Source organism: Pecten maximus, chromosome 10 (genome assembly GCF_902652985.1).
Source record: "Pecten maximus chromosome 10, xPecMax1.1, whole genome shotgun sequence".
NCBI lineage: Eukaryota > Metazoa > Mollusca > Bivalvia > Pectinida > Pectinidae > Pecten > Pecten maximus.
Window position 1 is genome coordinate 24880185 of NC_047024.1, and position 16586 is coordinate 24896770.

Below are 16586 nucleotides of genomic sequence, written 5' to 3' on the forward strand. Positions count from 1 at the left end.
ATAAATAACTTCTGTTCAGAACAGAAAGCTAGTAAAAGACATTGTAAATCAATTATTAGGTCAAAGAAAACGATGTCTGATATGATCTGGGAAATCACCTGTGTCTATAAATAGAACACAAATGGTGGAACACACGTCCTCTGGTCTAAAGATCAGCTGGCATAGTTTACACGTTTACAGGAATATTCAAGTGATGTTTAAGCTTAATATATGATTATGAATAGATATCTTCATCTGGAATATTTTTACGACTGAATATTTTACCGTTTCCACAGGCTTTGGTATTCTGCTATAAGGTATAGTCTGTTTCATAAAACTTTAGAATAACTAATCTTAATAAGGGTGCCCCCCCTTACAATTACCCGCGCCCTGCGCCCTTATTAGGTCAAATACGGTATATATATAGTCTGTCGAGTCTGAAAATGAACAGAATTGACTTGCTGGAAGAATACCACACCCAAGAGTGTGATAGAAAACCTGTGAAAATAAAATTGAATAAATATATTTATTATCACTCAAACTCACTAAGCCATTGTGATTGTCGCTTTTAGCTTCTAGAAACGAGGTATATGTCAGTAAAAGAGATTCATTAGCATCTAGCACAGTAGCTTATGAATCAAAACTTTACTTTTTCTTGAGAAAAAAAATCCTTTCAATTTGACTAAAAGAAGTTATGCTATTTAGAAAGAATGAAATATTAAACATACACATCTAAACTTTCATGTTAATATGGTATTCATCAGTAAAATCATAAAAACTTTCCTCGACCTGCTGAAATATGAAATAACTTAAGAGGATCTACCACGTACAGTATAACTGAACTTTCTCCATCCGACAATGAATGATAAGTTTTTTCACCACAACAGGGATCTGCGTCGTTTAATCACACGTTCACTGATGTTTTGTTCACCGTCCTGACTTGGTCGTTTTGTGCCCACTGACAGTGGGACCACGGAGGAGTCGACCACAGAGGTGAGGAAGTTGAAAGTGATTTCCCCGTCTATTATTTGTGAGGAGTTGAGACGGCGTAGAGACGGGGTAAACTCCTCCCCACTGATACTGTATATGTCTGTGCCTTCTGAGGTCACTGTGCTTTGCGAGTCTGTATATTGAGAATCTGTGTACAGGGATTCTTGTGAACATGCATTATTGTTTGTCTGCTTGACCTTTGTGTAGACGAGTATATAGGCCTGACTTAGCAGCACGTCTTCCAACTGGCACAGCCTCATCCTTGCATCATTGCAATCTACCCAAGAATCTACAAAAACAGTAAAGGTAATTTATCTTAATTTCATGCTGAAGGCATCGCTCTAAAATTATGATTGTACTAATTACCATCTCGGTACAATGTATACAATATCTATTACAAATATTGTGGGTGCACTCTTCATTATTGCATGCTTTTCTGTTTTTGAAAATGAGTTACATTTTTTGAAGTTTTATCAATACAAGGCAATAATGAATTTTTTAAATTACACTGTATTGTTGCTGTGACTTCATACAATTGTTGTGATTAGTACAAGATGATATCTCGCATCCTTTTAGTGGGATACACCTGTCTTATGATGAGATTAGTAAATCTCACAGCAGTAAATTGTGGCTACACAAGTTTTTAATATGAGAGAATGGTAAATCTCACACCAGTAAAAGTGAGGATACACCAGTTTTTTTAGACAAGAAAAAAAGAAAATTTCGCATCAGTAAATGTTTGGATAAACCTTTCTTTGGGAAAAGATAAAACAAATTCTCCCAGCAGCAAAAGTGTGTATACACCTGTCCAGGGTAATAGGACACAACACTGTATAAGATTGTAGCACTGACCTCCCTCTACACTCCAACAACAGGATGTATAGTGTCCACAGCCGAAGCCCTTGCCATGGTGTATAACCACCCCTTGTAGTTGGTACTGGTAGTCCTCGTTCCTTCCCTTACCAGGCTCACAGAATGGCTTCATGTCTAAAGTCTCATCAAAGGCAGCATGTGTGAGAATCTTCTCTCGATGGAATCGCCCTGACCACCTGAAGATAAAAAGATATCAGAATAGGGTATAATAGAACATGGAGGTGAGCCAGGGGGCTGCGGTGGCCGAGTGGTTAAGGTGTCCTGACACTTTATCACTAGCCCTCCACCTCTGGGTTGCGAATTTGAACCCTACATGTGGCAGTTTCCATGGTGAAGGCTAAATATTAATTTAATACATTGATGGCTTCATGAAATATTTCAGACAGACATTTTCACGGATTTGTTTGTTTGTTTGCTGGGATTATCGCTTGTGAACTGTTTGGGTCATTTTGAGGCAGGGGTCTCTTTGTAGTAGTTGGTTATTACCGCACTGAACAACATAAGGGAGGCTGTCGCATGCCATCTAGAGCAATAAGGGTAAAGTGTCTTGCCCAAGGGCACAACCATGACAGCACAGATCGGACTGTTTCTCAGCGTCCTCAGAAATACAAACTGACAGCTAGGGGTATCTAGGGAGTGTCCAACCATGCAGTTGGGATCTTAACCTAAAGTTTACGTGGTCTGTGCTCTATCTGACTGAGCTATCATGGCCCGAAATATTCACAGAATGATGGATCTCTATCTGACTGAGCTATCATGGCCCGAAATATTCACAGAATGATGGATCTCTAACGGAGTGAGCTATCCCGCCCATATATCTTCACAAATGATGTCTCAAGCGATTGCTATAAAATCAGCACTGTATACATATATATTCCCATTCATGTCTCAGGTTCGATTGTATGGTTGCCAAATGCAGTTAACAAATTATCATGGTCTTAAATGTGTCTTATATATATTCACATTCCATTCAGCATGCATTAAATACATGTACAAAAGTAATGAACTGAAAACTGTAAATACCTGAACCTCTTCAGATGGAGTCGAAGGACATCAGGTAGTTTTCTCACCAGGATTTGTTTCTGGGCCTCCGTGTACACCACTTTCGCCGGACTTTTACCCCGTCTGTCCTCTGGTAAGTACAACATTACTTCATTTCATTTTTGTAATATATATCATAATTCCTATCACACAAATATTTTAATGAACTTTGTTGTGATTTGATGATATGGTGATAAACATAATGATATAACTACGGATATCAAATCTGCCCTCATATTTGACATAATTCACAATTCTGGTGACTTTTGGCATAAACAGTCTAAGAACAATTTATCATTGTAGAATACTTAGTCAAAATGCTGCCTAATTCCCATTAAAAGTTGCATAAGGAAATCATTAAAGAAATGATCAATTGGACAAGTATGAAAAATTCTACATAAACATAGTGACTTTTATTATAGGATATTTATGTTACGTAAGAGTTTAATATTTCACCAATCTAATTAAAATTAGACTTGTAATTCCCGTTCCTCTACGATACACTGCAATACAAGATCTAACGATGCCCCGTAGGAGTTCATCTCAGCATGACCTTTGAGCTCAGCCAATCAGCGCGTCGCCTATGAAATTTTCGGTGTGATTTCATTCTTCAGAAGTATAAATACTTACGTAACGTTCCCGAGGTATTCCGATGGTCGATAGCAACGGTAAACAACATGGCTTCACCCACTCCACCTCACCGAGAACACTTATATTTTTACAAACGGGTGCTGCCTGTGAGATTTTTCATTAATCATACGAAAGAGAGAGAGAGAGACAGCGAAGACAGCAGGGTCGTGTAAAATAGTTTGGTAGGGAATAACGTGTATGGTAACGGTTTTCAAAATCCAGTTGGCAACACAGTCCGTCCTGTCGACTAAGGCAATATATAGGCCTTATCGTTTTCTGTTCTTCTTTCAATGTAACGCCCAGAGAATTAGCAACTTTTTTTTATTATCGTAGCCATTTGAGTAGTCTACCAAAGTTTGTGAAATTTTGCGTATTTCAAATCAAGCGCTGATTTGAGTCTTCAATAATAAGGAGACGCAACCGAAGGCTCGAATAAGGCTGTTTGTCATTGGTTGACTGATGACGTCATTGAACAATTATCATTGGCTTATATTTAAAGCTCAAAGGTCATGCTGAGATGACCTCCTACGGGGTGTTGTTAGATCTTGTATTGCAGTGTATCGTAGAGGAACGGAAATTACAAGTCTAATTTTAATTAGATTGATATTTCACAAAGTGTTTATGGAGACCATCAAGCACTGTAACATTTAGAACAATTGTTCAGACACAATAACTTGTTGCTGTTTTGCTGGGAGTACCGGTAAGAAAGTTTCTATACTTACTATTGCACTTTTCACAAGAGTAAATCTTTCCCTCTAATTCCTCTATACCGGTAAACTTTGCTAACATTTCTGCAATCCAAGAAAACCTCAGTCAGTGATTGTTGTGTATTTCAATAAAAATTCTACAAACACGCTCATGAGTTATCACAAGTCTGATCTTCTATGTAGATTATTGATACACAGTTTTGGTGACAGATTATATTTAAAAATCATTTACCCATGTCAGAAATAAAATAAATATATTTCCGCCAAATCTTGTATCTATAGACAAAACACCATACAAGATGGCAGTCTAATACTTGGGATTTTAAAAACTTTGAAATTTTGCAATATACTGGTAAAACATATCTGTTGCAATAGTGACAGGAATCGGTTTCATTTTCAGAATTGATAATCCAAAACTCAAAATTGATTTATAATCAGTTTTCTAAATCTAGCACAGAACTGCCCTTTTGTAGAAAATGTATGTACATCTCAAGCACATTTTTTACATGTCTTGGACTTTGTTATCAATATTTTTAATACTGAACACAAAATGCATTTAATGGTTGTTAATATATTTAAATCTCATTAATCACTTGTAAATGCCCAATGAATAATTGCCTTTACAAAATCATCATCAATGATGGGTTGTATTTTTTTTTTTTTTTTTTTGACTAATTTTCTATTATTTTCGTTCATTGGACCACTACTTTGTTAAGGTACCATAGGCATACCTAAACATATATTTGATAAAATAATTTATTTCTTCATGACATTGAGACAAGAAAAAGCTGTGTGAAATCTTTAAAAACTTGTTGATTCGTGATACTGTATAACTTGATACTTTTGGTGTATATAAATTTTCATTGATTTCCTGGTTGCCATGGAACCATGAATATAAATACATATGTACAACTAATATCATTATATGTGATATGCTTTATATAATTATCACATGTGCTAACCATGAAAGTTTGTACTCACAAAATAATTTGAAAGCTCCAAACCACGAAAGAAAGTACAAAATAAAGATTTCGTATTATACAGTAGAATTACAAACCTGTTACGTGACACATGTCTTGTGCTATTTTATAATTTTTCTTCGTGATTTGATAACGTTCAGGAAACTCCAGCGACAAGTCCATGTAGGGTTCGTGGGTTTCTGAAATGTTCTTGCATTTCAAACAAGTAACCTGCAAATAAAAGATACTAACAATAAGACACACTATTTTTGAGTTGGAAACTGAATCGTGATTATTAAAATAAAATAACAAATCTATCAGCAAAACATGGTAAGGGCTGTTCCAGGAAAATATATATGGGAAAGGCACTTTAATAAATTACATTTGGTGGAGTGGGTCCAAATTAAAATCACATCTTTGGGTTGGTGGGGTTTGAAATAAATTGATTCTGATTTTGGGTGTATTTGATGGGTTTGTACCAATATTTTACATTAAAATTGCTTCTTTACCAGGATATCGTTCACGAAAAGGTGGATATTTTAAATCACTTCTATAGGTGGGTCCCCTAATTTCAAAGTACTTTCCCCCTATCTTTATATATTTTCTTGTAACAGCCATAAGATAAATTTCACGTTCATGAATATAATTCACACAGCAGATTTTGACTGAGTGACAACCAAACCCTGGGGAACACTTGACAATGGTCTTACCTGACTGACAAGTTCACCTTGGAATGTATCATTAACAATATCTTTGGCACCATTGACGACAGCAAGTTCTTGTTGCACCTTGTCAAGTAGCTCACTGAAAATTTCAAAAGATAAGATATCAGTATATTGTAGACCTACAAACTTTGTACTCTCAAATTCAGTCACATTTACTTACCACAGCAGGTCAACCAAACTAACAATACTTCATTTAAGGAGAAATCAAATTTCAATTTGACATTTAAGACAGTTTATTTAATTTTCCTAAAGTGTTTTCTAACTCAGATATACATTGGAATAAAAACAAGAGACAGACATTTATAATATATACATTGTGATTAATTTATAGAAAATTTATCAAATAGTTATAACCTTTTTCTCACACAAATTTTATGCATACATTTATATTGCATACCAACTATATTAGTCTCCGTAATATCCAGTTTATACTGTATAATTTTATTTCATTGAACACTCTTTAAAAACAATATATCCGCACACAACTATAAATTCAATTAAAAGGTTCTTAGATTAATGTTGAATAGTAGTGTATTATACGCTAGAGATAATATAAGGTTAGAAAGTCCTGTTACCATAGAAACTCTTGAGCATCTTGCTGGGCATATCCTTTAAATGTGGGAATGGCTAGCCACACAGCCTGAAGTAGGGCATGAGGACTGACCTGGGCCCATCGTCCTGACCACAACACACGGAACAGACCATTCAACTCCTGGTGCAGGAAGCTGTACAAATGTAAAGATCACACAGCTACATGGTTTCTTCTGAACAATCATCACATCTATGACTCTGTTCTTTTTTTAGCTATTTTGACAAGTAATATTAAAATCTTCAAATTTTAGGATCAAATATTGATTCAATATCAAAATGACTGTTAAATGATTATAAGATTTCAAATCAAGTAAAATCAAGATGTAACAAATGTCATGAATTTTTATTTTATGCCTCACTAGGAATCAAACCCGGAACCTCTGAATCACTATTTTTATGCTTAACTGAATGAGCTAAAGAGAAATTATCACAAACCAAGCAGTATATCACAGCTATTGTATACTATATATTCAATTCAGTTGAATTGTTCCATAAAGGGTACATTACATTTTGTCAGCAGCCGAGTTCTTGGACTCAACTGTACAGATAAGCTGACGTCGGACAGGTGTTTCAGAAATAATGATAAACTATTTTAATCCTGGTAATATGAATTTATTTATTCAATATGTAAGAAAAATAAATACAGTATTTACCAATCTCTGACTCATCCATATTTGTACATCCTTAAATAAATACATTGCTCGTTCTTCATTCTCTTTACCAACTCAGACTTTCTCAAACTCATGGTATCTCTCTATCTCTCTTTAAGATTACCAATTAAATGTTACTGATACACTTCCAAAGCTGAAGTTTCTTAAAAAAATAAGCACTATGATATCACACTAAACACAATAACAATATGTAATGTCACAGCACTAATATAATAAGATTTCCAATGTCACAATTGTCAGTCATTTTCACACACAAATTGTCCATTTTCTTACAGCCCAACTTCACACTTCATTGTCCTCAGGATCAAACAATGTGGTGATGGTGATATTTCTTTTTCTGATCTGTGTCCATATATAGGTCTGCTGTCCTGTTTTTAAAACATGCCTACAAATCAAATGAAACATTCAAAGTTAATAAAAATAAATTAATGAAATGTTTAAACATGAAACTTCCACTCTAGGTAAATACTTGGACCTAATCACTGAAAATATTGAAAAAGAATTAATTTTAATTTTTGGTTTTATGATTAAACAAAGTCAGTATATATTAGTCACTAATGTGAAATTTGGAAATAATACATTTTTTATCAAATATCAACTATTAAGTTTGTTTACATTAAATATACAAACTAGCCAATAACATTTTAAAAAATAATTTAAAAATTATATTTTTTATTATGACATGTAAGTTATTTATATTATACAAAATACATTTTAGTAACCATTTGACACCTAAATAACTTACCTTCATCTTCGTGGTACTTTAGCCATAAATATTTCTTCATTCAGTCGGTAAAAATGACGATCTGTGTTTTGACTTTGTCGGTGAACAGACCGGGCTAAGCCTTCTGTCATTTCGGCGAATTCTCGAAAAATGATTCAATAGACTGCTGCTTTAGTTGTAGCTTCATGATTACAGAATAAAATTATAATCATCGGTCTTTTTGTTCTATAGTTCATGTTACTTTCGTTTTGCAAACTCCTCATTTCTTCACAAACGCAACATCCATGTCACGAGTGTTATAAAGTAATCGGGGTCATATATGCGTTTTACTTTAATTGTCGAAGCCATTTAAGCCTTTATTCGACACAGATCGACCGCTGTCAAAACACAAACACGCGGTTCGTGGCCCTATGATCAATTAAGCCATCAATTAATATTGGTATGATTGATATAATTATATCGGTTAATTCGTCGGGGTATTGGACGTCCAGGTCATTGAATGAAGTGTCAAAAGTCGCCCTGGCGTGTGAACAGGTAATTAACTGGCCTCGAGCTCTTACCTGTGCAGTCAGTAAAACACTACACACAGTTGGCGGTATCTGGGGCTCACCACGGGTTAACAGAGTTTTGAATACGAAGATCGGCGGGGCAGATTTTTTTTTTACTATGGCGCTACACGATTTTACTATGGCGAGTAGACATTTTACTATGGCGCTGCTCCATAGTAAAACAGCCCGTGGTGATCACTGTAACTGAATGAGCTAAAGAGAAATTATCACAAACCAAGCAGTATATCACAGCTATTGTATACTATATATTCAATTCAGTTGAATTGTTCCATAAAGGGTACATTACATTTTGTCAGCAGCCGAGTTCTTGGACTCAACTGTACAGATAAGCTGACGTCGGACAGGTGTTTGTGATGTCGACCCTCCACTAAGTCCCTCTTTCTTTGTGCTGCTGTTTTTAGAACGTGTGGGTGTCATCAAATGCTATGAAAATGGATTTTGATACATTAATAGCATTCAACTAATCTTAACAATCTCGACTTGAACTAACAACCATTATTTCAATGAAATTCATTACTGTCCAAACATATTCCACGTATCAAGTAATTCAAATAAAAAAAAAAAATCCACAGACTTAGATATCCCAAAAGTTTTATATCAGAGTTGCATGTCAAAATTTGACCTTGTTCTACTGCGAATAATCTTGTACCAAACTTCTGTAGTGTGTACACGACGTAATGAGTTACAGTCAGAAGGCTAGTGAAAAATCTTCAAGATAGACGAAATATTTGAGGTAGCTGAGTACATTTCATTAAGAATTATTACTGTCAGAGGGGAGTATTTACTTCAAATTAAGCAGTCTTTCCTTTATCAGAGTTCCAGATAACAAAGCTTGACTGTATGTCTTCAACTCTGAACATACACGATGTTATGAGCATATCAAGACAGAGAAAAACCAACATCCCAATACACGACTTAAGACATATGAATCTGTCAATAATAGAGTAGAATTAAACTCACTACAATATGTGGTGTTACACATACCTGAAAGCATTCTGCAGTTGACTGTCGACTGAGGTGAGGAGTTTTCACGAGTGATGCTTGGCGAGCCAGTATTCTGGCAGATGCCCGGGGGGAGGGAGACGGAACAGGAGTTGTCGGTGTGGATAGCACATCACTCTTAGACGACAGCGTCTCCAAATGCATGAAGTATTCTCGAAACTGTTCTAAATTGCTGTTGATCAGAAACAAATTTTGAAAAGGTCTTCTGAATTAAGCAAAGTTTATATAGCTACCAGTGTACCTTTCTGATAGCTGTACAATTAAGTTTTGATAATTTTTATTTCATGTTTGTGCCAGATAGACCCAAATCATATGATGCCTTAATGATGTATAATGTACTTACGCAAATTTAAGATTTTTTAGATATAAGTATCCATAACAAATATAGAGATATCTCTTATATAGTGCTGCCTTCTCTTCTATGAACATATTCCTATTGCATAATGATAGATAAATACAAATTTGGCAAAAATATTTCTCTTGTACACAAACATATATTTGTGGTCTAAACTCTCCTCTCTGAAATGCCCATGACTAGTCAAACAAAATACACAACAGAGGCAGCACAATAAAACATGCCAATTGTCTCCTGTCATTCACACTGTACCTGAGAATCTGTAAGATTGAATTCATGTAACAAGTGTTACCAAGGTTACGTAGACCAGTAATTCCTGGAATTAATGTACGTTTGCGCATAAAGGGACTGGATGGCGATGGCACTAGTGCTTGGTCCCGATTCTTTTTGGGAGTCTGAAAGACATCATACATGTGAATTAGTAAATTAACAATTGCTCATATTCTCATAGCACCTACATTGTATGGGTCAACAGATGATAATACATGTATTATTATCAATAATTAACATAAGCTCTGTAGAGCTTTTATTACAACTCCATTAAGGGAACAAATGTTCTTTGGATGGTGGATGAAAACCCACTTACCATCAGTTGGGAAACAACTTACCCAGCAGACATAATCCCCTGTTCTAGGGGAGAGTGGTCTCTCACACATGACTGCACTCATGACAGCATTCTATGATCAGTGCATTAGCCACAATATTGAATCTTGATAATATTTTTTTTAACACAAATTTCATAATTTTGGACTCCTACACTCAATTTAGTTTTCAATTGAAAAAATCCAAGATGGCCAACAATCAGCCATATTGTTGTTTTTTTTATCAAAAATCTAAATTGAAATGGCACAACAAGGTACCAAGGGGAATCTACACCCAAAGTATATTAACATCCCTCCAGTACTTTTCAAGAAATAGCAATAACAAACTTCAATTCTATTCTGAAAATCCAAGATGGCCACCTGTCAACTATTTTTTTTTTCTGATCAAAAATCTAAATTAAATTGGCACAACTTACTAGCTAGGGACCAAAAATTAGCACTTACAAGGATTGTTTACAGATGGATGGATGACAGACTACAGATGCAGGCAATTTGAATAGCCCACTATCTGATCATGGCGAGCTAAAAAGAAAACAAGAGGCCTAAGGGCCTTAACGGTCATCTGACTTTAAATTAAAGACCCTTATACTATTGTAGTATGTATTCTCTGTAGCAAGTATATAGTGGCACTGTTGGCCATGGTGGCCATCTTGGATTTCTGACCGACCCAATAAATAACAACACTTGGTCAGGACCATCTCAGGATCATTTCTGGTAAGTTAGAGCTGAATCCCACAGGTGGAATTTGAGAAGATGTTTAAAATAAGCGTTTTCAGGAAAACCATGATTGCACAATCATATTACAAAATGGCCACCGCGGCTGCCATGTCAACATTTCTACGAGGCCGAAAAATAACAACACTTTGTTGGCCCTCCTTCCTTAACATCCTCACTGATTTCCAGCTCAATGGCACCAGTGGAACTGGAGAAGAAGTTTAAAATGTGTTTTTCAAGATGGCTGCCATGGCAGCCATCTTGGATTTCTGGCCGACCCCATAAATAACAACACTTGGTAAGGGCCATCTCAGGATCATTTCTGGTAAGTTAGAGCTGAATCCCACAGGTGGAATTTGAGAAGTTTGAAAAAGTTGTTGTTCAGGAAAACCATGATTGCACAATCATGTTACAAAATGGCCACCGTGGCTGCCATGTCAACATTTTTACGAGGCCGAAAAATAACAACACTTTGTTGGCTCTCCTTCCTTAACATCCTCACCAATTTCCAGCTCAATGGCACCAGTGGAACTGGAGAAGAAGTTTAAAATGTGTTTTTCAAGATGGCTGCCATTGATGGCCTAAAAATACCTTTCTATTCTTTTCATCCAAAGTGAAGGCCCGCCATGCTGCAAATGTCTTCCCGAGGACCTTTTGTCTGTAAAAGAACCAATCCTATTTACAATATTATTATGTGTAATAAAAACAATGCTATTCCACAAGTCAAAGTAGATTCTTAACCAAATCATTAACCAAACATGATGGAATCTAACTTTTTTTTAAGAATAAAATTCAGCCAAATACATTGTTACATATACCTTCTGTGCCAGTCTGCTGTAGCTATCTTGTCATCTTCTTTGGTAGTATATCTGGAGAAAGAAAATTATTCCAACGATTAAACACTGTGACACCCTATACTGCAATAATCTCTTTCAGGAGTCTTTAAAACTATTCATCATTTTTCATCTGATTAAAATACCACCAATGCAACCTACTATTAATACTCTGTAACAAAACATTAACAGTCAAATCACAACGCAGATTTGGGTTTAACTTAACCTGGTAGGCATAAGTGTTTAGTTTGTGATAAAATATTATCTAATATTTAATGTTGAGTGGTAGGTAAAATGTCTTCTGAATCATTAAATTCCAAGAATATTTCAGGACTTTTTGTTATCAAATTAAGATTTTCTAAAGAATTTTCAGGGAAAAGTAATATTATTTCATCACAACACTTTGGAGTTTTGTTATTGTTTTCTTTGTTATAATTTGCCTAAAGACACAAATTCTTAATTTAAGGACTTTTAAACCATTTTTGCTAAAATCCAAGTCTTTCAAGGCATTACACTGGACTCCAAAGACTTTTCTAGGTAATGGTTGAAATTCAATGACTTTTCATATCTGTATGGACCATGTACATATTAGGGGAGACAATCCAGAGATGTAGATGTTCAGAGGTACCAGCATGGATACTTACGTGGATGTTATGGCTGTGTGTGAATAGGACCTCAGTAATTTTATACCCTTCGTCTCCACATCACTGAAGGTCTGAGTAGCTATGGCACTTAGAGTGCTGCGGATCGTCTTTAGGTCCCCAGCAGCATTATCATTGATGACATAATCATCACATAGATAGCTGTACAAGAGATCGTCAATGATAACACAATTATTTAATACTTTGATAGTTTTGGAAAGCACAAGTAATGAATGTTTTTGTAACTTTCAAAATCAGTGAGAGGAGATCTCTGGACGAACAAAACGTAACTTCATACAGATGAACAATGCTATCAATATTTCATGATCCAGATAGTTCCTGAGATACATGTATCACACAAACAGAAAATACCACAATGGCATATTTCTGTAACAATGTGAATCTGCTATTGCAATTATATGTCAGTAACCTTCAATTTGATTATAACATGGGGTATGGACGGACAAGGTTAGCACTTCTTGTTGAAAGAAATAATCTTATTGTGCTGTCAAAATTAAATGAAATCTCTGCCTTGAGGTCAAGTAGATTCCAATGAAGAATTTGAAATTATAAATACTTTTACCTAATCATGTGCTATGAACTATTCTTCACACTATAATAATGATAATAATAATAGCTTCATTGTCTACTGATAAAAAAACATAAAACCATGGTTTATTAGTCCCCTGTCGGTGAAACTGGGGGGACTATAGGTTTCTTCCCTGTCTGTCAGTCCGTCCACTCAGTTTTCTGCACTTTTCTCAGCCATGCTCCAAGGTATGTTGGTGAAAGGTGGGATACCAGGTAACTTCAGTATGAGTAGCTACAGATCAAGTTTGAGTTTCAGGGAAGTCAAGGTCACTGTTACTATTTTTAGCAGGGACAATACCCAGCATGCTTATTAATTATACATGTATATATATAACAATCACTTGGTGGTTTATTCATTATGACATTGGTACAATCCATGGACAACTTACCAGTAGACATACTTGGAGTTCACTTCTATACACAGAGGATGCTGAAAGTTAACAACCAATATTATTATTACAGATCATGAATATCAACATTGGTGCAGTAACTCACACATGTGCTTGGTTTATGTAATTTGTGTGCTTACTGCAAAACTCTCTTTCATTCCTACATGTCTAACTGTACTCTGAAAATTTACAGGTTAAGGCCTATACTGAGATGCTGGTAGCAGCATTCCAACTTTCTGTCACCTCTACACCTACTGGTTAAGGTGTATTCAGGGAAGCTGAGTTGAAGGTAGCAGCATTCAAAACCTGCTGTACTTCATTATTTCATTTCCTCAGCATAGTAAACGAGATATCAGAAAAAACTTTTTTTAGAAAGTAGTCAAAATTTGGACCACCTACCGGAACTAATTATCTCAGCACCTACAGTAAATTCTTTTAAAAACAGATTAGATTGGCATTGGAAAGATCAAGAACTTTCTTATAAATACAAAGCCGAAATTGTTTAAGAATTGGACCTAATGTCACAATTGATTTTTATAACTGATTTCTATCATTGATTTGTTACTATGTATATGTGAGACCACTGGTGTTAAGGATCTTGGATGATCCTGAACTGGTAATTAACTAAACTAATTACCGATAGGTTTAAGTATACATTAATACAGGCATTCCTACCTTGCTGTCGTTGAAGTGCTTTAAGGCATGTTCTTGGTTAAATCTCCCACAGGCCACATTTGGACAATTTAAACAGGCCTGAAACAAAATGAACATTTTTCAAGGTTTAAACTATACTGAAAAACAAAAATGAACATTTTTCAAGGTTTAAAATATACTGAAAAACAAAATGAACATTTTTCAAAGTTTAAATATACTGAAACAAAGGGCAATAACGTTAACTCTTTCAAGAAATTATTGAATTGAAGTGTTGCAGTCCTATGAAGTATGATGATTATAAATGAAATTCTACAAAATTTCAAAAGATCACTGAATGGACAAATAATACCATGCAATGTAATATTTGAAAATTAACATGTTTTTCTCAACTACATGTTGTAACTATATATAGTGACACACAAACTAGAATAGTCACAGATAAATTATGTATTGATAACTTATTATATATAATTATTTAGAAGATTGAAATGAGACATAATATCAGCCTTTATATTCTGTTAAATTTAAGTTCTAACCTACCCAAACACTTTCTGTTGTACCACAGATGTAGCACATCCATTTCTGGGGGTTTATTATGGAACAATTGCTCCATTTTGGTCGACATTTTGATAGATGAGGACAGGTTTCCATGAAGAATTTATTCTGAAGAAGAAAATGACGATAACAATTATTGTATTCAGTGCACCGGTCCTATAATTTATAAGTCAAGTGCATTCCCAAACTTTTTTGTGGAAGGAGGATAAATGCATATAAAGGTTTCTTAATTACTCAACCAATGCGTCATTGTCATTTCAGTCTGATAATTATTGAACTGGACAACAGCTTATTAAAATAATTCCAGAGAAGGGATATTTGCAAACTAATTTGATCAAAAAATCTTTTTTCTAACTTAATTTCACATGCAAACATTTCCTTGAAGATGTTTATTTTTATACATGCATTAGTCATTTTGTGTTTTTGTAATATACCTGTAAGTGCACCATATGCTTATTAGGCTGAATATGGTATACATGTATTATGTATATTTTTGGAGTATTCAACAATCTCTGTTTTTTAGTACCAATAGACAATACCAATATTATTCCTTGGGAAAGGTTCATTGCCAATACTATCAACAAAGTCTGTGTAAAGATAGAAGTAGACAATCATGCCAAAAACAGTCGCCAAAACCAAAGACACACAAGACCTTAACCACCTCCATTGGATTTATTTGGGTGTCAAATGTAAATGGGAGGAAAAATTCAATGACCACACCAGGACTCGAACCTGGGACCTCTGAATTCTAGATAGACACTCAAACCATTGGAGCTACTAGGCCACTGGTATTTAGCCCAGTATATATAGTTCTGCTACATTCCTTCATACTTCAACAAAGTCTGCGACTCCAAACACACATATATATACAGCCTCTAGTCTACCACCTTCTTGGGTATTTGGATGAGCTCACACCAGGGCTGAACTATAGATGGACACTACTGTAACCATTTGAGCTACCTGGCCAAAACTGCTTAGCTCAGCACATTTAAACCCCAAAAATATTAATTACTAATTTCGACGCAGAGACTATTACCTATTGTTGGTGTGAGGCTACATATTACTTGTGCACATTGTATTAAACAGGTGCCATATAATATTTGATTTGGACCTTTTTAATCAGTTACATTCCTGTGAATGGAATTTAAAAAATGTAAATTTAATTATTTTTTGATATAAAAAAAAAATCTAAAAATAGATAACAAGAATCAGATTTACAATTAATAAGATTGTTCAACAACAGAAAATATCATGATATAATATGAACATTGAAACTATGAGAATATGCTTTATTTCTATAGCCTACTGTAGGTATTTTCTTTTGTTGCAAATCTTGAACGCAAGATTCTTGTGTTCGTGAACTGTCTCGTCTACATGTGATCCGCCATGGTTTATCATGAATGTGACACGCTACATTTCGGATTGCAAAGTATGTGCTAAAATGAATGACAATTTGAAATGATTTACGCTTTATACTGGTCTTGCTTAGATGCAGCGGCATATTTAGATGATCACTTCTGCTAACGATGCTCCACAGGAAACCCCATGATCTCCATTTTAAAAACACATCCCAGAATTCCTCTACGATTAGGCGATTTGATAAAAGTAGGGGTGTTTTAACAATAGTCAAACTTCTCTAAATAGGGCCAAAATGTTACCAAACAGTCGAATTTAGAGAAATAATAACTCAATAAATATTGAATTGCTCAATATATCTGTAGTTAGAGAGTTTCACTTTTACATTTAGACAACCTGACTCCCCTGTCTCAGGCCGAGTCTATCATATAGAAA

At 35.0% G+C, this 16586-nt stretch overlaps 1 protein-coding gene across 1 annotated transcript; it reads right to left on the bottom strand.

Annotated features, from left to right (window-relative positions):
- Positions 1-308: 308 nt before the first annotated feature.
- Positions 309-16387, bottom strand: LOC117335799 (ubiquitin carboxyl-terminal hydrolase 44-A-like). The gene is made up of 17 exons (XM_033895991.1): positions 16263-16387; positions 14781-14903; positions 14262-14339; positions 13587-13627; positions 12610-12768; positions 11951-12001; positions 11724-11790; positions 10069-10211; positions 9444-9633; positions 8746-8882; positions 6480-6629; positions 5890-5983; positions 5278-5410; positions 4236-4304; positions 2866-2974; positions 1822-2018; positions 309-1258 (listed from the first exon to the last, which is right to left on the bottom strand). Exons 2-17 carry the CDS (start codon positions 14889-14891, stop codon positions 855-857), a joined length of 2133 nt encoding a protein of 710 aa, XP_033751882.1. The 5' UTR covers positions 14892-14903; positions 16263-16387; the 3' UTR covers positions 309-854.
- Between the last annotated feature and the right edge of the window lie 199 nt (positions 16388-16586).

Bases quoted from the DNA above. Each gene is read 5' to 3' on its own strand.
- LOC117335799 (XM_033895991.1), bottom strand. From the start codon at position 14,891: ATGGAAACCTGTCCTCATCTATCAAAATGTCGACCAAAATGGAGCAAT. The intron at 12,769-13,586 runs GTAAGTTGTCCA...TCTCTTGTACAG, and splicing joins AACTCCAAGTATGTCTACTG to CTATCTATGTGATGATTATG. The intron at 6,630-8,745 runs GTAATGTACCCT...ACATTTGTACAG, and splicing joins AACTCGGCTGCTGACAAAAT to CTTCCTGCACCAGGAGTTGA.